The 24,449-nt window shown below is 42.7% G+C and overlaps 1 protein-coding gene across 1 annotated transcript in view; it reads left to right on the top strand.

Moving 5' to 3' along the window:
• MCF2 (MCF.2 cell line derived transforming sequence) overlaps positions 1 to 23,880 on the top strand; it is a 49,761-nt gene extending 25,881 nt beyond the window's left edge. The window contains exons 13-30 of the mRNA XM_058154595.1: positions 393 to 564; positions 2,727 to 2,815; positions 3,037 to 3,125; positions 4,004 to 4,070; positions 6,777 to 6,892; positions 7,993 to 8,062; positions 8,254 to 8,346; positions 9,553 to 9,645; positions 9,833 to 9,958; positions 10,557 to 10,778; positions 13,043 to 13,135; positions 13,377 to 13,455; positions 14,317 to 14,380; positions 15,983 to 16,089; positions 17,173 to 17,285; positions 18,299 to 18,411; positions 18,553 to 18,653; positions 22,062 to 23,880. Of these exons, the coding sequence (XP_058010578.1) occupies positions 393 to 564; positions 2,727 to 2,815; positions 3,037 to 3,125; positions 4,004 to 4,070; positions 6,777 to 6,892; positions 7,993 to 8,062; positions 8,254 to 8,346; positions 9,553 to 9,645; positions 9,833 to 9,958; positions 10,557 to 10,778; positions 13,043 to 13,135; positions 13,377 to 13,455; positions 14,317 to 14,380; positions 15,983 to 16,089; positions 17,173 to 17,285; positions 18,299 to 18,411; positions 18,553 to 18,653; positions 22,062 to 22,102 (1,848 nt within the window). The 3' untranslated portion in view covers positions 22,103 to 23,880. The remainder of the gene's footprint in view (positions 1 to 392; positions 565 to 2,726; positions 2,816 to 3,036; positions 3,126 to 4,003; positions 4,071 to 6,776; positions 6,893 to 7,992; positions 8,063 to 8,253; positions 8,347 to 9,552; positions 9,646 to 9,832; positions 9,959 to 10,556; positions 10,779 to 13,042; positions 13,136 to 13,376; positions 13,456 to 14,316; positions 14,381 to 15,982; positions 16,090 to 17,172; positions 17,286 to 18,298; positions 18,412 to 18,552; positions 18,654 to 22,061) is intronic.
• The last annotated feature ends 569 nt before the right edge of the window (positions 23,881 to 24,449 follow it).

The raw sequence follows: 24,449 nt of genomic DNA, 5'->3' as shown, positions 1-24,449 counted from the left end.
AGTTACAGCCACACAGTCATAAGTGGAAGGAGATGGGTGATGGGAACGATGAGAAGATTAATAGTAGTGCAGATTTAGTAAATAGTTTGACAGTGTTGAGGGAATTATTTGTTTAGCAGAGTGATGGCATTCAGGAAAAAACTTGTGTCTAGTTGTTCTGGTGTGCAGTGCTCTATAGCGTCATTTTGAGGGTAGGAGTTGAAACAGTTTATGTCCAGGATGCGAGGGGTCTGTAGATATTTTCCCAGCTCTCTTTTTGACTCGTGCAGTATCCAGGTCCTCAATGGGAGGCAGGTTGGTAGCCATTGTTTTTTCTGCAGTTCCAATTATCCTCTGAAGTCTGTGTCTGTCTTGCTGCTTATACGATTCTTATTTTGGGGGGGGATCTACAGGCTCGAATACAGATGGTCCAGATTAAGTTGGAGAACGTGCGCAGCATGTTTGAGAACCGACAGGCTTGCTTCAGAAAGCTCGCCGACAAGCAAGTCCGTCCAGTGCAGCTGGTAGCCCCCCGGCCAGAATGCCCAGCCCGGTCTAAATCTCCGCTGTTTTCCCCCAAACATGGTAACATGCATTTGATGTTCCATCATCCAGAAACATTAATGAGTGTGCAACCTTGGGGAAGTAGGATCAGGATTGGGGGTGGGGGGTTGCATGGGGGAGAATCCATCCAGGTTGGTAGGCCATATTGGTGAACATCAGTGACATCACTCCACCATCTTTGCACCTCCTTTCTCCAAACTTGTCTTCTGCCATGTTTCGAAAAGAATACATTGAAGGTCTTCTGAAGGATGTTCTCCAGGGCTTCCTTCACCCCACATCAGGGGTCTCCAAACATGGCAACTTTAAGACTTGTGGACTTCAACTCCCAGAAGCTGGCTGACGAATTCTGGGAGTTGAAGTCCACAAGTCTTAAAGTTGCCAAGTTTGGAGACCCCTGCCCCACAAGGACGTGAAGTGAAAAGGAGGAGGAATGTGGAGTCCCATCAGTCCCATTTCTGAATTCAGTGCCTTCTGCTGTATCTTCACCAACCAGCTTCTCCTCCCATCTCCCCATCCCCCCTGTCTCTCTCCTAATCCTGACCTAATTTGTACCTTCTTCTTCTTCTTTTTTTTATTCTTGCAACAGCACACTTTGAAGATGAGACATCTTCTCTTCATATCTGTTTACACTCTTCTGCATCTGTTTTTCTCCCTACCTCTTTTGCCCATTGCTACATCCCAGGTGCTTCTTCTATATACCTGATATTTCAACCTTAAAATAACAGCAAATTAGATACGCATTTGCAGACTGCTCTTTTTGTTCCATCAAAGTTGTTGTTGTTGTTGTTTTAATTTCATAGACATTAAAACTAGAAAAAAAATACCAGTGGGGTGGAATGGTGAGGTCTTTCCTGGTGTGGCTTCCTACCTCTGTTCAGGCATTGAGTCCATTATGTAAAATCGGCCTCAATGTTTCATTGCCCGGGTGAGCTGCCCCAGTGAATAATTTCACGTTGGACTCTGTTTCTCGTGTCAACTTTAGAGTCCCCTTTGTAAAGATTGGGCTTGATCCTGTTCACTGGGGGCATGTCCGTAATTGTCCTAATTTGGTTGGTAGCTCTCCCGAGAGAACTTCGGCCATCTTCACATTGTCTGGGTAGAATGTTTTCAGATCTTCACAGTTCCTTTTGGCAGATGAGCAGTTATATAAAGTTTATTTAATCAGTCGATCACTGCTGGCCTCTGTTGCACATATCTCAAGAGGAGAGACAATAGACTGGTTAGAAAAATGGATGGAAGGATAGACAGATAGCTAGATAGATGATAGGATAGATAGATAGATAGATAGATAGATAGATAGATAGATAGATAGATAGATAGATAGATAGATAGATAGATAGATAGATAGATAGATAGATAGATAGATAGATAGATAAATAGATGGATGGATGGATGGATGGATGGATGGATGGATGGATGGATGGATGGATGGATGGATGGATGGATAGACAGACAGATGAGAGATAAATGATAGATAGATAGATAGATAGATAGATAGATAGATAGATAGATAGATAGATAGATAGATAGATGGATGGATGGATGGATGGATGGATGGATGGATGGATGGATGGATGGATGGATGGATGGATGGATGGATGGATGGATGGATGGATGGATGGATGGATAGACTGATAGATGGGATAGATAGATAGATAGATAGATAGATAGATAGATAGATAGATAGATAGATAGATAGATAGATAGATAGATAGATAGATAGATAGATAGACAGACAGACAGACAGACAGACAGACAGACAGACAGACAGACAGACAGACAGACAGGAGAGATAGAAAGATGGATGGATGGATGGATGGATGGATGGATGGATGGATGGATGGTGGATGGACAGACAGATGGATCAGCTGATTGACTGACTGACTGATTGAATGGTTGAATGAATGAATGAATGAATGAATGAATGATTACTCCTGGGAGGAGAAAGAGAGATCATATGCATACATATACACGCATATATTCATTCTTTCACTCATTTCAAATTGTTTGATTTTTTTCCCTGTCCTCTTCTTATTTCAACCTTCTTCTGGATGACTTTCCCCTCCCTCCCTTTTAAACATTCCCTCGGGAGGTGGGAGGGGGCGCTCCACCCTCCTGCCATGACCAAATTTACTTAAAAGAGAGGAGTTAAACAAGAAATGATCCATATCTTTATGTCCAAGGTGTGGATTTCAATTCCAGTTTGAAGTTTTCCTTCGATATCTCGCTACCGGGCAAGAAAACTTCAAGGAAATCTCAAAATTCCCGCAAGGTACGATATATGTATAACAATCAATGAAAGGCCGGCGGAAGCCACCACAAAGTTTTGTGCTGGCTGGGGAATTCTGGGAGTTGAAGTCCACACATTGTAAAGGTTGAGAAGCACTGCCTGAAGGGCAGGATTCGAATCCACAGAGAGCAGAATGCACAAGTAATCTTAAAGAACGAGCTATTTGCTCAATTTCTATCTCTATTTCTATCTGTCCTCTCCAGATTGAAGTCGTCCACAATTACCAAGAGAAAAGAAACTCCTTGCAGTATTACATCACGGAAAGTGAAGACAGCTTAGATATGTTGAAAAGGTGCGTTGGCTTTTCCATTCATCTCCTTCCCATCAAGTTTGTTTCATCTGAAAAGAAAAGCTAGATCAACCTAGCAAACTTGAAACAAAGGCCTTGGCTCGTGTTAGTTATGATATTTGAAAACTCTTGATTCATAAGAGAGAGAGAAAAAATCTACCAATATGACCATAAGCATGAAGGCTGAAGTCTTTCATGGCTTCTACCAAAAACCAGATTCAGACGTTCTTCTTGTTTTACCAATAAAGGAGAATATTTGTACCTGTAGCTCAGATTGAAATGAAGGGTCCTTGATGGTCTCTGAGCTTGGCTGTTTTCTTGCAGATGTTTCATTATCCAAAAGAGGTAGTGTGATCAGTTCTGGAAGAGAGAGAGAGAGAGAGAGAGAGAGAGGAGGAGGAGGAGGAGGAGGAGGAGGAGGAGGAGGAGGAGGAGGAGGAGGAGGAGAGGAGGAGGGGGAGAAACAGTGGTGAGATTCAGCCAGTTTGCACCACTTCGGGAGAACTGGTTGTTAACTTTCTGAGCAGTTTGGTAAACTGGTTGTTGGAAGAAATCATTATGGCAGAGAACTGGTTGTTAAATTACTTGAATCCCACCACTGAGGAGAAAAGTCTGTGGGGTCCTTAGGCCCCTGTGAGCTTGGTTGTTTTCTTGCAGATGTTTCATGTCCCAAACTCGGTAACATCATGAGTGCTAGTCACAGGGACCGCATATCATGAGGACCAGCACTGATGATGTTACCTAGTTTGGGTCACGAAATGTCTGCCAGAAAACAACTAAGCTCAGCGAGCACCACGGACCCCTCTTCTTGTTTTGTTGTTGATTTTGTGAAATAGTTGTAGAGCCATCTGTTGATGCTTTCGGGTTTGGTTTCATTCCAGCCACGTCATCCACGAACTGATACAAACCGAACGAGTGTATGTTGAGGAACTTTTCACAGTTTTGATGGTGAGTATTTATTGATTCGATTATTTTTTTTACAAACATAAGATCGCCCCAACTCTAGGGCCAATCGTATTGCTCCTTTAAATGTATCTAGTGTTCCTATTCTACTTCTGTGCCCATCCTCCATTGATTTTTCCCATTTACCCAGATAAACTGTAAAACAACTTGGCAACCATACCCAAAAGTGCTTTTTCAAAAGGCAACTGGACTTCGTTTTTCTTTGAAGATGTTTTGCTTCTCATCCATGAAGCTTCTTTAGTTGAAGTTCTTCAAGTCCTTCAGTTTAGTTCTTCAACTGAAGAAGCTTCTTGGATGGGAGGAGATGGGTGATAGGAAGATTAACAGTAATAGTAATGCAGTGTTGAGGAAATTATTTTGTTTAGCAGAGTGATGGCGTTCGGGAAAAAACTGTTCTTGTGTCTAGTTGTTCTGGTGAGCAGTGCTCTATAGCGTCCGTTTTGAGGAAATGTCGGCAAGAACATAACCAAGCTCATAGAGCACCAAAGATCATTTCATTTCAACCCTCAGCTACAAATATTCTCTTTTATTTAATCTACTCTTCCAAAGAGGACTTGACTTTGGCTTACCAAAGTCAAAATGAATTTGATTGCCAAACACTGGAAACTGTCAAGCAAGAGATCAGGGATTTTAGGGAGATGCTAAGTCTTGGCTGCAGATCAAAAGAGAGGCAGTGCAAATATTTGCCAGTGGAGCGGAACAATCTGAATTATGTGCCCGTTTCTGAGGCAGCCAGCTATCAACGTGGACTTCTCTTAGTGTATTTGACATAGCCAAGGAAAATTTGATCTCTTGGAATGGTTCCACGGGCTCTTAAGAAGGTACTTTTGGATTTAAAAAGGAAAAAAGAAAAGAAATGTTAAACGCCATGAAGCCAGATATCCTAGCGCTGAAAAAGGTTGTGTCCTAATGCTGCTTTTTGGCTCAGGATATTCAATATTAAGGTTGCCTAAGAGAAGAAGAATAAGAATAGAATTTATTGGCCAAGTGTGATTGGACACACAAGGAATTTGTCTTGGTGCAGATGCTCTCAGTGTACATAAAAGAAAAGATACGTTCATCAAGGTACAACATTTACAACACAATTGATGATCAATATATCAATATAAATCATAAGGATTGCCAGCAACAAGTTATAGTCATACAGTCATAAATGGAAAGAGATTGGTGATGGGAACGATGAGAAGATTAATAGTAGTGCAGATTCAGTAAATAGTTTGACAGTGTTGATGGAATTATTTGTTTAGCAGAGTGATGGCCTTCGGGAAAAAACTGTTCTTGTGTCTAGTTGTTCTGGTGAGCAGTGCTCTATAGCGTCCGTTTTGAGGGTAGGAAATGTCTTCAAGAACACCACCAAGCTCATAGAGCACCAAAGATCATTTCATTTCAACCCTCAGCTACAAATATTCTCTTTTATTTAATCTACTCTTCCAAAGAGGCCTTGACTTTGGCTTACCAAAGTCAAAATGAATTTGATTGCCAAACGCTGGAAACTGTCAAGCAAGAGATCAGGGATTTTAGGGAGATGCTAAGTCTTGGCTGCAGATCAAAAGAGAGGCAGTGCAAATATTTGCCAGTGGAGTGGAACAATCTGAATTATGTGCCCATTTCTGAGGCAGCCAGCTATCAACGTGGACTTCTCTTAGTGTATTTGACGTAGCCAAGGAAAATTTGATCTCTTGGAATGGTTCCACGGGCTCTTAAGAAGGTACGAAAAAAGAAAAGAAATGTTAAATGCCATGAAGCCAGATATCCTAGCGCTGAAAAAGGTTGTGTCCTAATGCTGCTTTTTGGCTCAGGATATTCAATATTAAGGTTGCCTAAGAGAATAAGAATAAGAATAGAATTTATTGGCCAAGTGTGATTGGACACACAAGGAATTTGTCTTGGTGCAGATGCTCTCAGTGTACATAAAAGAAAAGATACGTTCATCAAGGTACAACATTTACAACACAATTGATGATCAATATATCAATATAAATCATAAGGATTGCCAGCAACAAGTTATAGTCATACAGTCATAAGTGGAAAGAGATTGGTGATGGGAACTATGAAACGATTAATAGTAGTGCAGATTCAGTAAATAGTTTGACAGTGTTGATGGAATTATTTGTTTAGCAGAGTGATGGCCTTCCGGAAAAAACTGTTCTTGTGTCTAATTGTTCTGGTGTGCAGTGCTCTATAGCGTCGTTTTGAGGATAGTAGTTGAAACAGTTTATGTCCAGGATGCGAGGGGTCTATAAATATTTTCACGGCCCTCTTCCTGATTCGTGCAGTATACAGGTCCTCAATGGAAGGCAGGTTGGTAGCAATTATTTTTTCTGCAGTTCTAATTATCCTCTGAAGTCTGTGTTTTTCTTGTTGGGTTGCAGAACCGAACCAGACAGTTATAGAGGTGCAAATGACAGACTCAATAATTCCTCTGTAGAACTGAATCAGCAGCTCCTTGGACAGTTTGAGCTTACTGAGTTGGCGCAGAAAGAACATTCTTTGTTGTCCTTTTTTAATGATGTTTTTGATGTTAGCTGTCCATTTGAGATCTTGCGATATGATAGAACCCAGAAATTTGAAGGTTTCTACTGTTGATACTGTGTTGTCTAGTATTGTGAGAGGTGGAAGTATGGAAGGGTTTCTCCTAAAGTCTACCACCATTTTACCACTAAATGCTAAATTGGGTGATGCTGTTGGCAGGGGTACCGAGCGGAGATGGACAACCCCACCATGGCCTTCCTCTTACCGCCCCTTTTGAGAAGCTATAGAGATGTTCTCTTTGGAAACATGCCTGAGATTTATGACTTCCACAACAAGTAAGCGGTCACGTTCTTCAAGTTTTTCCTTTGACTTGGGGAAGGAGAGGAAGATAGGATCGGGCTGGGGTCTGCAAACTTGGCTCTTTTAAGACTTGTGGACTTCAACTCCCAGAGTTGAAGAGCAAAGCTGGCTGAGGAGCTCTGGGAATTGAAGTCCACAAGTCTTAAAAGAGCCAAGTTTGCAGACCCCTGGGATAGGGGAGAAGAGTAGGGGAGAAGGTGCGAAAGGAGGAAAAGAAGGGAGGAGCGGAGGAGAGGAAGGGAAAGGAGGAAGGAGGGGAGGAGGAAGAAAGTAGGAGAGGCGAGGAGGGAGGGAGGGAAAAGAGGAGAAGAAGGCTTGTTGTGAAATGAAGGGAAAGAAAAATTAGAAGAGCAACCCCAAATGTAAATTAAAATGTTTTATCTTTGTGATAAAGATATCTTCTTTATCTTTCTTCAGAAAAAATATGTACGATTATTTATGGACAAGAGAATGTACATTTACAATATGTGTATAAGAAAAGAAAAAAGAAAAAGTTTTTTATACAAAAGAAGTTTTTCCTTTGACTTCACCATCGATTCAGGAAATTGATCTATTCTCTCCCTTTTTTTAAAAAAAAGTTTTTTTTTATTTTTTAAAAAACAAAGATAAAACGTCCCATCTTTCCTTAGGGAGCATACCATCTAGGAACAAATGTCTCTGTGTTACATTGTTCCATCGTTTATCACATCTTTCACATTCACATTAATATTATAATATATTAAATATATTAAACATTTAAATATTGTAAAACTCTCCATTTTCTTCCTAAGTATCTTTTGGTCATAATACCCTATCGACATCAAATATCATTATTCCCTTCATCCATATACTAACAATTTTCGTTTTATTTATATCTCTTATCTTAATATATTTTCTACTTATTTTTGGTCTCCCTCATTTCCAAACTCCCATTTTTATTTTCCAACCGTTGATAAAATACTTCCCCTGTCATATAGTATTCAGTTTGCTCTTTCTCCTTAATTGCTAACGTTAATCTATTCATTTCTGCACAGTCTAATATTTTCCTTATGGAAATTGACCTATTCCCCATCCTCCTTTTTTCCCTTATGTGCAGTATCTTCCTCCATCACCTGGAGAGCTGCCTTGAAGCTCCAGAGAGAGTTGGGTGCTGCTTCTTGGAAAAGGTTTGTAAGCACCTTTTTCAAACAGATTGTGGTCCCCTTACGCCACGGCTGGAAAACCAGTAGATCCAGAAGGGCTCAGGGACACTGTTGACATTTCTGCGATTGGCTAGCTCTATAAGCTCCCTTGCAGGCTTTGAACTTAGACGTCAGTTTTCTTTTTGTCTTTATGTTTTTTATATTCCCTTCTGCAGCGGGAGGATTTTCAGATGTATGAGAAGTATTGTCAGAATAAACCCCAGTCAGAATCTCTCTGGCGGCAATATGCCGAGAGCCTCTTTTTCCAGGTATTGTGAGTGCAATAAGTGGAATTCCATTTTTAGACTTTCCATGGTTGAATCTGGTGAGAATGTGGGTGGAATGGTAACTGAGTTTCGAGAGCGGTCCCCTTTATTTTAGGGGGGCCCTGAGACATTCTGGGAAATGAAATGCCAATGCTTCAAAAGTTTGCATGCATACCTCAACCGTTAAGTTGCAAGGCATTTGTGTGTGTGTGAGAGAGAGAGAGAGACAGACAGACAGACAGACAGACAGAGACAGAGACAGATACACAGAGACAGAGAGGGGGGAGAGAGAAAGAGAACGAGAGAAAGAGAGAGAGACAGAGACAGAGAAACAGAGAGAGAGGAGAGACAGAGACAGAGAGAGAGAGAGAGAGGAGAGACAGAGAGAAAGAGAGAGAGAGAGAGAGAGAGACAGAGAGACAGAGAGAGAGACAGATACACAGAGACAGAGAGGGGGGAGAGAGAAAGAGAACGAGAGAAAGAGAGAGAGGAGAGACAGAGACAGAGAGAGAGAGAGAGAGGAGAGACAGAGACAAAGAGAAAGAGAGAGAGAGAGAGACAGACAGACAGACAGAGACAGATAGAGAGACACAGAGAGAGAGAGAAGGGTAGAAAACTCTGTTCTGTGGATTGAGAAGTTGAATGTTTCAAATATATTTGTGGGGAAAAATGTTGTTCCTCCCCTTTCTATGTTTCTGGATGGGGAAGTCAAAGCATCATTTGGAACCTGTGAAATGGATACATTGAGACAGATTTATTGATGGTGATGGAGATTTTATCCCAACAGACAATTGTTTATTGTATTTATTTTGTGTCTGCCCGAGGGTGTGTCCCTGCCAATGTTAACTGCTGTTAGGGACAGAGGATCATGGAAGAAATGTATTTGGCCTCCAAAAATCGACAGCAATCTGACGGCCCATAATCAATTAATTGATCATTGTGAGCCACCGAGGTTCATTTGTTTAAGATGGGCAACTGAATAAATAAATAACTGGAGGCATTTCGAAGCATTTTAGAAATTGGACTCATGGAATGCAAACACATTGAAGCTGCTAAATGTTTATTTGGTACCCACTCTTATTTAATCCTGAGTTTCGACCACAGGCCCATCCCCTCAAGTTTTGTCTTAAGAGTTCTGTTGACTTCAGGTGTCAGACCTGGCTGCGTGTCCATGTTCCCAATGGACAATAAGTTGCGCTTCTCCTGCAGGAATGCCAGAAGAAGCTAGAACACAAGCTCAGTCTGGATTCGTACTTGCTCAAACCGGTGCAGAGGTTAACCAAGTACCAGCTGCTTCTCAAGGTATGCAGACGCTTGGCTGAGATCTGTAAAAGGGGCTCCACGTTGAACCTTCTTCCTACTTTCTGGAGGATTCTGGAATCTACTGGAAATTCCCTTGAATTTTTTTTTTGTTTCAGAATTACATCTTTGGGAAAAGAATTAACCAACTCTATTTTTGTTTTTTGTTTTTTTTGTTTATAATTTGCAGGAGCTGCTGAAGTACAGCACGAGCTGTGAAGGTGTACAGGAACTGCAAGAAGCTTTAGTTGCCATGCTGGATTTGGTCAAGTCCGTCAATGATTCCATGCATCAGATTTCCATCACTGGCTACGATGTAAGGTTTTTCTCAGACGAGAGACATCTCTATTCGGTAGGAGAGGGATCTCCAGATAATCCCAGTCTTCTGGCTGGCCCCAGAGTGGGGTGGGAATGGACATTTTGCAGTATCTTTCCCCCAGGAGTGGGGTGGGAATGGGGATATTGCAGTATCCTTCCCCTGCCACGCCCACCAAGCCACACCACGCCCACCAAGCCACGCCGACAGAACCGGTAGTAAAACAATTGGGATTTCACCACTGAATGACAGGGACGATAGGCATGTTAGTGCACTTATGCACACCTCCTCTACTGACCACTTAAGTATGAAGTGAGGTCCACGGAAGTCAATTTGTGACTGAAACTGTGAAAATTTTCAGCTGAGACAACTGAATCAGGTAGGGCATTCCAGACTCTGGAATGAATGTTCCAGACTCTGGAACCCTCAGGTAGGGCATTCCAGACTCTGGAATCAGGTAAGGCATTCCAGACTCTGTTGCCAAAATCATATTTTTTACAATCATATTTTTAAATTCTTGCAACGGTCTGTTTTCTGCAAACGAGGAGTCTCAAAGGAAAGCTCAGCCTTGCAAAGCAACCTTTCCCCTTCCTTCCAGGGAGACCTCGGTGAGCTTGGCAAAGTCTTGATGCAGGGATCCTTCAGCGTGTGGGTGGGCCACCGGAAGGGCCCGACGAAGATGAAGGACCTGGCTCGCTTCAAGCCCATGCAGAGGCACCTGTTCCTCTACGAGAAGGCCCTGGTCTTCTGTAAGAAAAGAGAAGAGCACTGCGACAGCTACGACAAGAGGTCGTCCTACAGCTTCAAGCACTTTCTGAAAGTAAGGAAACGCCGAGCGTTCGGATACGGGCAACTTCTGGCCAGGGGTGAAATGTAAAATTTGTTACTAACTACCGGTTCTGTGGGCGTGGCTTGTGGGAGGATGTAATCTGACTGGGTGGGCGTGGCCAACTTTTTTTTTTTTTTGCTTTTAAAAGCATTTTTTCTACAAGAGGTTGTAAAAAATGCTTTTAAAAGCCTCTGACGATCAGGCAATTCAGCTGGGATCATCAGAGCCTTTTAAAAGCATTTTTTCTACAATCTCTTCGGCTGAAGAGGTTGTAAAAAAAATGCTTTTAAAAGACTCTGATGATCCCAGCTGAGCCGTGCGATCATTTATTTTTTATTTTATTTATTTATTTGTCACAACAATATACATAGGTATCACACAAAAAGATTATATCATCAGAGGCTCTTTTTTTTACTTTTTATTTTATTTTTAAAAGAATTTTTTTGGCCAAAGAAAAAATGCTTTTAAAAGTTAAAAAAAAATAGACCTCTGATGATCGCAAGGCTCAGCTGGGCATGAGTTGGGGGTGGCAGGGATTTTTGCTAATATTGTATGTGTTTGTGTTTGTATTTTATTTGTTTGTTCACCGCCCTGAGTCCTTCGGGAGAAGGGCGGTATACAAATTAAAATATTATTATTATTATTATTATTATTATTATTATTATTATTATTATTATTATTATTATTATTATTATTATTATTATTATTGATACCGGTTCTCCAAACCACCCGCCTTCATCGCTACCAGATCAGGCGTTCCGGTCCAAACCGGAAGCATTTCACCCCTGCTTCCTGCCATCCCGGTTCTATTTCCAGCAGTAGGATAGGCAGCATCAACTCCAGAGTGGCGGTGTTAGATTTTTTAAAAAGATGTTTTTTTATATATATAAAATGAAATAAGGTACAAAATAGGAAAGTAAATAGGGAAAAATGGTGGGGTGGAAGAGGGGGAAGAGAAGAGAAGAGGATAAGAAAAAAAGAAAAAAGAAACATTGAATTCCAACTGTCTCTGCTGCAGTAAAATAAGGCGTTGACATCAAATCACAACTGACTTGTTAATATTATTATGGAAAAACCCTTCTCAAGGTTGGAGGCAAAAGCCTGTGCCATTTTGCTTCCTGTCTCACCTTCCCCTCCTTTGCTCTGGCTTTGCTCTCCAATGCATCGTTTTTCCTGCTCGATCGGTCAGCAAAAACCTGAAAGTCCTTTCTTGGAAAGAGGACAGGATTGATGGTTTTTTCTGGTGTTTTTTTTTTCTTTTTGCCTGGCTGTTCTTGGCATCTGGACACGTCTGTAGCTCCGTCAGATACCTCCAGCTGAGAGTCTGATTTGTTTATCCAGCCGTGCCTGGAAAACTCATTTGCAGAGACAACCTTGTGATTGGCCAAGGCTGTCCCAAGACCATCTATTATAGTGGCTGAAAGTGACGTCCAAAGCAGAGGAGAAAGAGACAACAGACGGTTGCCCAGATGGTCCCTTTTGTTTAATGTCTCCCATCCTCTTGCCTGCGATGTTTTGGTGCGAACTGTTCATATTTACAGGGAGCCTTGTTTATCTGGCTCGACATTCAAGGGTTGGGATGCAATGAAGCAGCTAGGAGGAGGAGGAGGGGGGGGAGGAGGAGGAAGAAGAAGAAGAAGGAAGAAGAAGGAGGAGGAGGAGGAGGAGGAGGAGGGGAGGAGGAGGAGGAGGAGGAGGAGGAGGAAGAAGGAGGAGGAGGAGGGGAGGAGGAGGAAGAAGAAGAAGGAAGGAGGAGGAGGAGGAGGAGGAGGAAGAAGAAAAAGGAAGAAGAAGGAGAGGAGGAGGAAGGAGGAAGGAGGAGGAGGGGAGGAGGAGGAGGAAGAAGAAGAAGGAGGAGGAGGAGGAGGGGAGGAGGAGGAAGAAGAAGGAGGAGGAGGAGGGAGGAGGAGGAGGAGGAGGAAGAAGAAGAAGAAGAAGAAGAAGAACCTCAAGGAAGAAGAAGAAGAAGAACCTCAAGGAAAGCCTCTGGAGCCTGGGGAGGGCAAAAACGCCCCCCTCCCTGCCATGGTGCAGGAGGCTGAGTAGGCCACATCCACCATGGCCACGCTCACCCAGCAACCAGGCAGAGAACCGTTGCTAAAATTTTTGAATCCCATCCCTGGTCCGTAGTCATTTTTTAAAATAAAAAATAAATAAAAATAAAAGCTAGATTGCTGGGAAGGTCACACAGGATGGTGATGAGCCGCTAAAGCTGTTCATTCAAGTTCTGCATGTGAATGTCTTCCTTCTTTTAGATGAATGCTGTTGGGATCACGGAAAACGTGAAGGGAGACCCTCGCAAGTTTGAGATCTGGTACAGCGGCCGAGAAGAAGTCTACGTTGTGCAGGTAGTCTTCCTGGAACGTTTAACATTGAGGGACAAGGATCTGAAATTTCTGAAACCGAACCCCAAATTTTCGCCTACTGGAGGAGGACCAGCAAGTTCTTGGCCGTCCATAGGATGAAATAAATAAATAAAGCTGGCACGATGTGAAATTTTGCTAATTAAGTTCTATAAAGTTGAATGAGTTTTCATCACTTGACCTCTAAAGAGGAATTTTGATTTTAGATCTTACCGTCTCCTCTTAGGCGCAAACCTTTGACCTGAAGATGGCCTGGTTAAATGAAATCCGAAAGATTTTGTTCAAGCAGCAACAGCTTATCAAAGGTAAGGTATTCTAATTTAGAAACTCCTCAAGACAAAACCTGGATGATTTTGGACTCCAGAGTCTGAACCAGGAAGCGCGTGTCTATTTTTGGAAAACTAAAAATTAAATCCTGCCCTTAATAGTGGGGGCCTTTTGTGAAACCACTTTTTTCTTGGAGTTTCTAGATAATTCTATTCCACTGCTGGAATGGCTTGGGAATAGCCCAGACCTTCACCCAATTGAAAATCGATGGAGCCAACTAAAAAGAAACTTATTAGTCAGAAGTGACCCACCAATAAAACCCAGTTAATAGAAGCCATCATTCAATCTTGGTTTCACCTTAGAACAGCTGCAGAACTAAAAGACTAGGTTCACTCCATAGGAAGATGTTGTAAGGCCATAATTCAAGATAAAGGTTACCCAACTAAGGGATTAACTGATATGGTGATAATTTTTGTATATCTCATTTTTTTCTATGGTGATAATTTTTGTATATCTCATTTTTTTCTATGGTGATAATTTTTGTATATCTCGTTTTTTCTGTGTTTCACTTTTCTTCTTTACACTGTTAATTGCTATTCTAAAAGCAAATCCTTCATAAAAGTGATTGCATTACATTCCTGATTAAACTATCTTTCCACTGATATATAATTTTATAGTACTACTCCCCCAAAAAAGTCGTGTTATTCGCTAGGTTTAGAAAATACACTTTTCCCAAAAGGTTCCCACAATTTTACTGTATGTTCTATAACAAACCAAAAGATCTAATCTAGGATTGTCTTCCCAGATCTGGATACTGAAAAATTTCCCCATTTCTAACCATGAGAACGTTTGGTAAGGAAAAGCTGTGGAACTAACACAATGTTGTATCGTATTCACAGATGAGAAGCAAATGTCACCTTTGTGTACTGATACAATTCAACTTTCTCCTCCGTTGAGTGATGGGTAAGTCAGGGAAACAAAACAAAAAAACAAAACCAAGCAATCTTTGGATAATTTATGTTTTTTTTCATAAATCACTCCCATTGAATTTCCATATCATTCTGACTTTTTTTTAAAAAAAAATCCCAACTTGTAAAGTCATTATTTTCACATGCCATCAATTCCAGGGCAATGAAACTTTTATCAGGGCTTCAGTTTAATGGAAACAGCGTGGAACAAACCAATATTCCATGCTAATTACTATTATTGGCCTAAGGACATGATTATCTAAATGACAGACTTCCAGGGTGACTTCCTTCCATAAATGATGCAAATGGCATCGTTTCTTCCATTTGCATAATGAAGTCCTTATGCAAATGTCCCAAATTGCTCAGAATGAAATACACTCCCGTTGGGCCGGAACATTTGGGATTATAAAATGCTTCCCTCTCCCCTCTCCCCGCCCCACCACTGCCCATCAAAAAAAGGAGATTTCAATATTTATGCATTTTTGCCTGGGAAATTTAATAATGGGCATATTTTGCCTCTCGATTGATTTTTAAATTGTTCCATTTTTTAAACGGAGTCCTGGATCTCAAAATCTGGGGGGAAAAAAAACCTACAACCCAGAGCTAATTGTGTTATGGTCCATTTTGACCCAAGAAACGTGAATTATGTCTGTTCTGTAAAAGATGCCAAGCCAAGGTTTTAACCTGGGTCTCATTCCTTCTGATCTCCTGAATGGACTTTGTGTTGTTGTTCATCGTTTAGTGACTCCCATAATCCCTCACAGGGTAAAATCGGGCAACTGAACGAAGCTGAGTGTTTACTGGCCAGATGCCTTTCCTGTCACCAATGCGGAGTTATATTCAGCAGATATATTCTCATTGTGCCCAGAGATAAATTGTTGTGACCTAGGCCCAAGTATTACCAGACACAATCAGTCCTAAACAAACATATTTTATTATAACAGCTGAGAATTAATTGATTCTCAGCTTAGTCCAAATTAATTCCAAACCAAGTCCTTCAGAAAAAGTCCTTCGGGCTTATCACAAACCTTTATCTTCTTTGGCACCCTGCCAAAGGCCTTTCTTGGTAAAACTCTACAAAGTTCAGAAACAAGAGACGCCGACTCGAAACAGATTTAGCAATGTTGTTTTCCTACAAAGAGCCCAAGAGCCTTTGCTGTTCTTTTAAGCCTTATGGGAGGGGCCAGCCATCTCCTAGCCTTACTCCTGAGTTGTCCTTTTTGCTTTAGCTGCTCTTGCCTTCTGGCAGCTCTTCACATGCGTGCACTAGGAACAGGCTCCTCCTGTTCCTCTGTCTCTCTGCTGTCCATCTCTGGAGGCTCTGGACTCTGCGCTTCACTCCCAGATGGCCCTGGTCCCATCTCTGCCTCTGACACAGAGCCTTCGTCCGGGCCTTCCCCTGACTCCAGGACTAGCCCATAGTCCTCCCCAGCCTCCTCACTGTCCAACTCCGCTGCTAGCTCCACAGGCTGCTGGCGGACCACAACAGAAATATCAGCCTCTACCTAGGATCGAACTCACAGCCTCCTGAATGTGAGGTGAGAGCTCCACCTCTAGGCCACTGCACCACTCCTGAATGGACTTTATGTGCTTCCAGGAAAAAGCCCAGAGCTTCTGTAAGCTCAGAGGAGAATGATGCTGAACGTACCAGCCCTGTAGCTGTGGAGAACTTAGCTTCCTCTTCTCAGAACAAACCTAGCAAATGTAGGTATCCCTCTACATTTTTCTTTTTTCCTTCTTCTTTGTCTTTTCTTTCTTTTTTTTTTGACTGATCATCTTTGGGGATTTGGGGATGGTACTCTGGTTTGGGGAGGATGTCAACAACAGGAGGCACAATGGAAATTTTGGGGTGGGGGTTAGCATTTTTTGGAAAACTTATGAAGCTCAAGGAAAAATGGAACCTATCCTCTAGTTCAGGAGTCTTCAAACATGGCAACTTTCATACTTGTGGACTTCAACTTCCCAGAATTCCCCAGACAGCCATGTTGGCTGGGGAATTCTGGGAAGCTGAAGTCCAGAAGTCTTAAAAGTTGCCAAATTTGGAGATTCCTGCTGTAGAACATCGTGTTCAGCCACGGGGTGCCTATTGTAGCTTCTGGTTGCAAAGATTGTCAAAGACAAAGAAGAGTACTTTGATAGCATTCTATCAAAGCAAGCTTCAGCAAGCAGGGAAAACGGATAATAAACAACTAAGAAACAACATGACCTCCATGTCTTCCCATGAATCCAAAGTTTTCCCAATCCCTTTAGCACATTTAGAGGCAAACAATAAGAAAAACTGGAGAAGAGGAAAATATGGAGGTTGCAAACAGTGGTTTTTACTACTGGTTCTGTGGGCGTGGCTTGGTGGGCGTGGCAGGGGAAGGATACTGCAAAATCTACATTCCCACCCCACTCCAGGGGAAGGATAGTACAAAATCCCCATTCCCTCCCCAGTCTGGAGCCAGCCAGAGTTGGTATTTGCCGGTTCTCCAAACTGCTCAAAATTTCCACTACCGGTTCTCCAGAACCTGTCAGAACCTGCTGGATTTCACCCCTGGTTGCAAATCAAATGGAAGGAAGGAATTGGACACCTGTTAAGGATTCAGAGGTGGAACTTGTTTCCCTTTCCTGGAAAGAAATTCTAAAATTGAGGTAGCATCACAAAAACATCCCTCGTCCAACCATATTTCCTTTGACTGACCTGTGATGCTCAAGTTGATCCTAGGAGCAAAGTCACGGAAAGAGGTGAGCCTTTCAGTAGCTTGGCATCTTAAAACGAGGATTATTTCTTCTCTTCTCATGCAGCTTGGGCAGGTATGTCCCATTCACTAGAAATTTGTGAAGGTCTCGAAGAGTGGTCCAGCCACCATTACTTCTCAACCTGCTCTGACACCGAAGAAGAAGATGGCAACCAACTGGTTAGTGGGGAGATTGGGTGGAATAGACACTGGGAATTGTAGGCCAACACAACTTCAAAGCAACAGGTTGAAGAAGGTTGTCCTAACCTAGAACTAGGCAAAACCGTCTAACATGGAAATGATCCAACTTGGAAAAGTTGGACCGCTGTTGGACCACATGCTGTACCACGGTTTGGGCTGGTTTTGGATCCCTTCAAAGAGCCGATTTTGAAGTTAGAACGGTACCTTTTTAAGGTGGAGCAGTGGTGAAATGTAAAATTTGTTACTACCAGTTCTGTGGGCGTGGCTTGGTGGGAGTGGTAATGTGACTGGGTGGGAGTGGCCAACTTTTTTTTTTTTTTACTTTTAAAAGCATTTTTTCTACAACCTCTTTGGCCGAAGAGGTTGTAGAAATAATGCTTTTAAAAGGCTCGGATGATCCCAGTTGAGCTGCCTGATCATCAGAGGCTTTTCTTTTCTTTTAAAAGCATTTTTTTTTGCCTTTAAAAGAAAAAAAAAGCCTCTGATGATCAGGCAACTCAGCTGGGATCATCAGAGCCTTTTAAAAGCATTTTTTCTACCGAAGGCTCTGACGATCGGGCAACTCAGCTAGGATCGTCAGGGCCTTTTAAAAGCATTTTTTTACAAACTCTTTGGCCAAAGAGGTTGCAGAAAAGATGCTTTTAAAAGGCTCTGACGATCCCAGCTGAGCCGTGCAATCAAGAGACTTTTTTTTTTACTTTTAAAAGCATTTTTTTTTGGCTGAAGAAAAATGCTTTTAAAAGTGAAAAAAAAAACCTCTGATGATCGCGCGGCTCAGCTGGGCAAGCGGGGGCAGGGATTTTTGCTACCGGTTCTCCGAACCACCTGCCTCCATTGCTACTGGACCAGGGGCATTTCACCCCTAGACGAGGGGCATTCTGTACCATGGTTTGGACTGGTTTTGGATCACTCCGAAGAGCCGATTTTGAAGTTAGAACGGTACATTTTAAGGTGGAGGGTTATATTGCTGATATTTATTGTTCGTGCTTTAGTCTCCAGGAAAATATAAAGCCTTAGCAGATTGCAAGAAGAGAGACTCAGATGAACTTCTGGTGAAGAACGGCGACGTCATTCAGCTCATGCATGAAGATGGAGAGGGTCAGTGGTAGGTGCTCCAGAGGTCCAATTTCTGGTCTGCGTAAAAATAGGCAAGAAGAAGCGTGAGAGTGTTCTACTACGGCTTTACAGAGAGCCTTTTCTGGCTTGTTTCATCTTCACCGTCTCCTTCCTTCCCTTTATCTGAAAGGTTGGTCAAAAACCTCAATCGAAGCAAAGAAGGCTGGGTGCCCACCAGCAGCCTGCAGCTAATCCTCGGAGACTGTAGATTTCGGAGCCCAAGAGTCACAGGTATTCCTGTGAGGACAAGTGACTTGCTCATCTGAACTCTTTTCGGCCTTGGCATGCGCAGGATTTTGGAAGCCTGGGCACTGCTTTGCTTGCTTGCTTAGAAGAAACCTGACTTTTTGCTAAACTAAAGCAGAGGATGCGAAGAGATTAATAATCTAATTATGTTCCAGGAAGTTAATATTTAGCAATAGCGTTAGGCACTCTTTCTTCTCTTGTCTCCTCTTTTCTCTTCTCTTCCTCCTCCTCTTTCTCTCCCTTCCATCCTTCTCCTTCTTGTCTTCAATGCTTCTCCTTCTCATCTCCCTTCCATCCTTCTCTTTCTCCTTCTTGTCTCCCTTCAATTCTCCTCCTTCTTGACTCCCTTCCACCCTTCTCTTTCTCCTTCTTGTCTTCAGTGCTTCTCCTTCTCATCTCCCTTCCATCCTTCGCTTTCTCCTTCTTGTCTCCCTTCAATTCTCCTCCTTCTTGACTCCCTTCCACCCTTCTCTTTCTCCTTCTTGTCTCCTTCAATTCTTCTCCTTCTCATCTCCTTCCATCCTTCTCTTTCTCCTTCTTGTCTTCAGTGCTTCTCCTTCTCATCTCCCTTCCATCCTTCGCTTTCTCCTTCTTGTCTCCCTTCAATTCTCCTCCTTCTTGACTCCCTTCCACCCTTCTCTTTCTCCTTCTTGTCTTCAATGCTTCTCCTTCTCATCTCCCTTCCATCCTTCGCTTTCTCCTTCTTGTCTCCCTTCAATTCTTCTCCTTCTTGTCTCCCTTCCAGCCTTCTCATCTCCCTTCCATTCTTCTCCTTCTCATCTCGCTTGCATCCTTCTCCTTCCTCTCCCTCCTAATGTACTCCAAGAAATTAGCACTTAGCAATAGTATCAAACCTTCTTCCTTTCTAACGTACTCTCTCCTCTCCCTTCTTCCTCCTCTTTCTTCCTCGTCCTCCTCCTTCTCTTTGATTTTATTTGGAGGACGATAACTGAACTGATCAAGACTTGAAAAAGAAACCTACTTGAATGAGAGGACGTAACGTCCAGCCCAAGCAAGCCATATCGGTGACTTGCCACTGGGCATAGCCAGGGGTGGTATTGATTTATCTTAGCTACCGGTTCGCAAATGTGAGCGACCAAGTCCACGTGTGTGACCTCTGCGCATGCGCAGGACCTTCTGCGCATGCGCAGAGCATTAAAAAAAGGACGTGATGACATCTGGGTGGGTGGGCGGAGCCTCCAGCAGCTGCAGCTACCAGTTTGCCTGAACCGGGTAGAGCCAGCAAAATCCCACCACTGGATATAGCTGATGTGCCTATGAGAATGGCTTCTTTTGGCCAAGTCTGGATGCATGAATTATGGTTTGGTCTGTAAGATATGAGGTTTATAAGCATGCTTGCTTGTTCAGACTGGGAATGAAGATGGTTTGCTAAGATCCTGTGCCAAGAAGCTAAATCTGCATTTTTTATATATATATAAAAAGGGGTGGGTGGGACATTGTATTTTATCACCTCCATTGTTGTCCTGGCCATAAATATCCCTAAAGGGAGTATCAGGTTTGACCAGAGAAAAATTAATTTAATCATAAGAATCATGGCTGATAGGAACCAAGTCTTGGATGCTATGGAAAGAGACTAGTTCTGTTATTCTGTGGGACAACTCCTGTGACATCCATCATTGATTGCTCCCAATATTTTAAACCATTTCTATAGCTTTAAGAGCATTTCTTTCATGCGTTCAATACTTTCACGGCATTGCAAGCATTGGCAACTCTCGATGGTGTACAAAACCATTTATTGGCTTCCATCTTAGTTAATGTGAGATTGTTATATTCCTGAGTTGTTGTTTTTTTCTTCATTGATATGGAGGTTTTTTTTCCTCCCTTTGCTTTTGGAAAATAGCATTCAAACAACAAGTTGCACTGATTAGATGCTCTCTTTATAATTCCCCTAACTAGGGGATTCTTGATGTCCGCACATCTTAAAGTCACCAGGCTAAAAAGCACCTGATTTTGCCAAATCTTGCCAAACCATCTTCTATTTTCCCCACCGAAAATGTTTTATGGAACTACGATGGGAACTAGATTGTGCAAGGCGTGGGGATCCACATGGTCCATTCTTGGTATGGGAGCGCCTTCGATGGAAGATATCGAAGGAAGCATCAGTCCAGCAGGAGAAAAGTTCCTTGGAGAATGGTTTATGGCATGACTTTTCCAATCATGGTTCAGGGTTTAATAGGCCATGGTCTAATGTGGTCTTCTGATAACCTCTCTGGTATCATCCAAAGACTGCCAATCAAACATTAGCTCCTTTGAAACATCTCCTAATGAGACCAATTACCAATCCACCTGGATGAAGGACCCATCAGAAATGGCCCAAAGGTGCTTTTTTTCAAGAGGCAACTGGACTTTCTGATTTTTCTTTTGAAGATGTTTCGCTTCTCATGCAAGAAACTTATTCAGTTCTGGATGAGAAGCGAAACGTCTTCAAAAGAAACAACCAGAAAGTCCAGTTGCCTCTTGAAAAAAGCACCTTTGGGACAACCAGGACCTGGAGGACAGAGAATCTCCATGGACATCCCAAAGGTGCTTTTTCCCAAAGGCAATTTACTGGACTTTCTTGATTTTTCCCTTGAAAATGTTTCTCTTCCCATCTTCTTCAGTTGGATGAGAAATGAAACGTCTTCAAGGCAAACCCCAAGGAAGTGTCCAGTTGTCTCTTGAAAACACACCTTTGGGACAACCGTGACCTAGATGACTGATAATCTCCAAAACAACTCATCAGAAACTGACTTTTCGGGACTGACAAAGTCCAATTAGAGATTAACTCGTTTCAATTACGAGAGCTCAAGTCAGTTGATGCTTGCTGGCCCATGAGCTGCTAAGAAATGTCTTTGGGAATGCATGACTTTGCCTGTGAAAATGCCAGCCGCGGTCGCTGGCAAAATGTCAGGATACCATATCATTAGACCATGGCCGATTAGCCCAGAAGCTAATCAGGGTTTGATTGACACTGACCATGGACGCCTGCACCAGTAGAAATAAGGCTTTTTTCATTTACACTGGAGTTGGGGTGGGGGAGGGGGGGAGAGATCAGAGTTTCAATTTTTTGCAGGCTTGCTTGATAAAATTGTGCGGGTACCGGGGAAGGAGTGGAGAGGGAGGGTATCATTGTTCCAAAAATGGATCTGTAGCCTTGCCAAGTTGCACTTCCTATGCACTTTAAAAGGTGTTTTTTTTTTCGTTACGAGCTCGTGCGCAAGTAGCCTTAATTTAGGTCCTGTCTTGTTGTCCGCTAAAGAGGCAGGTAGCTTTGAACAACCACACCTGTGTTTACGATTCATTCATCCCTTAGCTAGGGATTTCAGGAGAAGCCATGCATTCTGGGATCCGTGCCTTCTGACGTTTAATGTTGCTCTCCGTTGCTTTTTTTAGACGCTGCCCACGATAGGATGAGGAAGTTAAGCTCCCCCTGAATTTAAAGAATTAAGGCCCAGCCCTTTGTGAATACTCCAGTGGAGACCCTGGAATGGTAACTAGGAACAGAGAGGCCAATTAGAACTTATTCGGTGTCTGTGATCCAAACTAAGGGACAGCACTGGGCTCAGAAGCTAAGCAGGATCAAACCTGGTTAGTCCTTGGATGGGAGAATATCAAGGGGCTAGGCTAGAGGGGAAGTTGGAAAACCTTCCAGAAGAAGACAATGGCAATGTTTTTGAGGAAGCTCTATGGACGTATCTCTGTAAGCATCACAAGTTGGCCTCAACTTGAAAGAAACTTTTTACCTTTTTAATCATCAAAAACATCACATCCTCATCCAGTGGGACCATGACTGGGAGCCATTCTTTCCTCTTCTTTTTCATTTTCCTTCCTTCCCCTACTTCTGGAAAAGCTCCATTGTTTTTGACCCAAGGAGGAGACCTCATCTGTACAGGATCTCCCGAGTTTCCTCTGAGAAGGCATTTGACGGTTCCGTGGTTTTGGGAAAGGTTGTAGGATGAGCTTCCAGTTTTTCCAGCCACCCTTTGCTGGGATTCTCTGGTCTTGGCTAAGATCTTGTGGGGGAGTCTTAAGGAAGCCAACTTCAGTAGGTTTTGCAGGAACTTGGAGATCTGTAAAATGTCCTTCTGGCTTTGCTATCAAGAGTCTAAAGAATCTGGGTTGTGTTTCAAGACTTGGTCAACTGGCAGCTCCAGATTGTAGACAACTCAGTGTGGATTCCTCTCCACTGGCCAAGCCAAGGGTCTAGCAAAGTTTGCACAGGAATTTTTAAGGGGATATTTGGGGGGGGGAACATATGTGCCATAACTAAGTCCAGGATTGTTTTGCACTATATGTATTAAGATTGTCCTTGTTAGTAGTGAGACTATATGTTTCTGGCTCTTTAAGAAGCCACTTGTACTTAGGCAAGGATCGAATGCTTTTTAAAAGGCGCTTTCCAGCATTTATTTTTTTTTTTTTTTGTAGGCTCAGGTAATTCAATGTCTATAGACAACGGTTACAAATTTAAGCTCCCAAAGCATTTCTAACCACAGGGTAACTATTGGGACAGGCTACTCACAACCACTCAGGGCAGTGAACGGTGTACATAAACCAAAAAAATAAAAAAATAAAAATTCACTGTCAATGTAAGTTGTCATCGATCTGTTTTCTTTGACGTTTTCTTTCTCATCCAGGTTTGGGACAGGGTTAGTAGATATTTTTTTGTTTAAAAAGCCCAGATTTCAGCTGGACCTCTGAAAATGTTGCTGTACCATTTTTTTTCTTTCTTCTCTTAATCTCCATTTATGCACACTTTCCTAGTTGCTGAAGATCACGCTGTTGCTGCTGCTGGAATTCCTTGCAAGAATTCCTAAACAAGCCATTTTCACCCTTTTTCCCCTTGTGTGTAAAACGCCGTTGAAATCGCGGTACTACACTTTTAAAACGAGGATGTGTTCATTGCGGTGGGGCGGCCTGGATAACCCAAATAAAGGTTATTTTTTAAAAGGGTTCATTCCCATGTGTACAGCACAGCGCGAATCTTTTTAACTTTTGTCTACCAGGTTCTAAACCGTACGTGCTTCGGTTTACCTACGTAGCAAGTCTGAATCTCATGTTTTAGGCTGCGGCCAGAAATTCACCGCATATAGGATTGCACTTCTAAACTTCGAAAACTTTGCACAAACCATCGAGGGCCTCTTAAAAATAGGCTGGTGTTAAAAACATCGATGTAGCCCCGAGCTGTGGACTATTTATGCCTTCCCTGTCCCAATTATTTAACGGAATCTGTAAATGCCATTGTAAGAATGAGCTAACTCTATATTTTTTTTAAAAAAAGAAGAATTATGAACCTTGTTGAATAAAGAAATATACCTGAAGGCTTTTCGTTTGGTGCCGAGAGTTTTGTCTCTGCTTCCTGGATTCTTAAGAAAGGCGTCTTTCTCGAGACCCCCACCTAGAGTACTGCATCTCACTTTTGGTCATCCCACAATGCAAAAGATGTTGAGACTCTAGAACAGACTCTAGAACCTTTTTTGCCATCGCGTGCCAGGAGGCGGGTGGGTAAGGAGGGTCGCGTGCACGGTTGCCCACACCCATAATTCTATGCACCCCACTTCCGCGCATGTGATCACCCCCTCCCCCTGCACCTGGCACTCGATGGGGTAGGCCCATTTTTCTCTCTCACCTGGCTCCTTTCTAGGAGCCTTACTAGGAGTCTGGGCGGGGGGTGAAAACTGCCTTTCCCACCCACCCACCCACCCCCGGAGGTCCCACTGGAAGTTGGCCAATGGCTTCCGGAGGACCTCCGATGGGTGGGGAAGGCCGTTTTTGCACGCCCCC

Source organism: Ahaetulla prasina, chromosome 11, assembly GCF_028640845.1.
Source record: "Ahaetulla prasina isolate Xishuangbanna chromosome 11, ASM2864084v1, whole genome shotgun sequence".
Classification (NCBI taxonomy): Eukaryota; Metazoa; Chordata; class Lepidosauria; order Squamata; family Colubridae; genus Ahaetulla; species Ahaetulla prasina.
The sequence above is the reverse complement of the archived record's forward strand: the minus strand, read 5'-3'. Positions and strand labels throughout refer to the sequence as shown.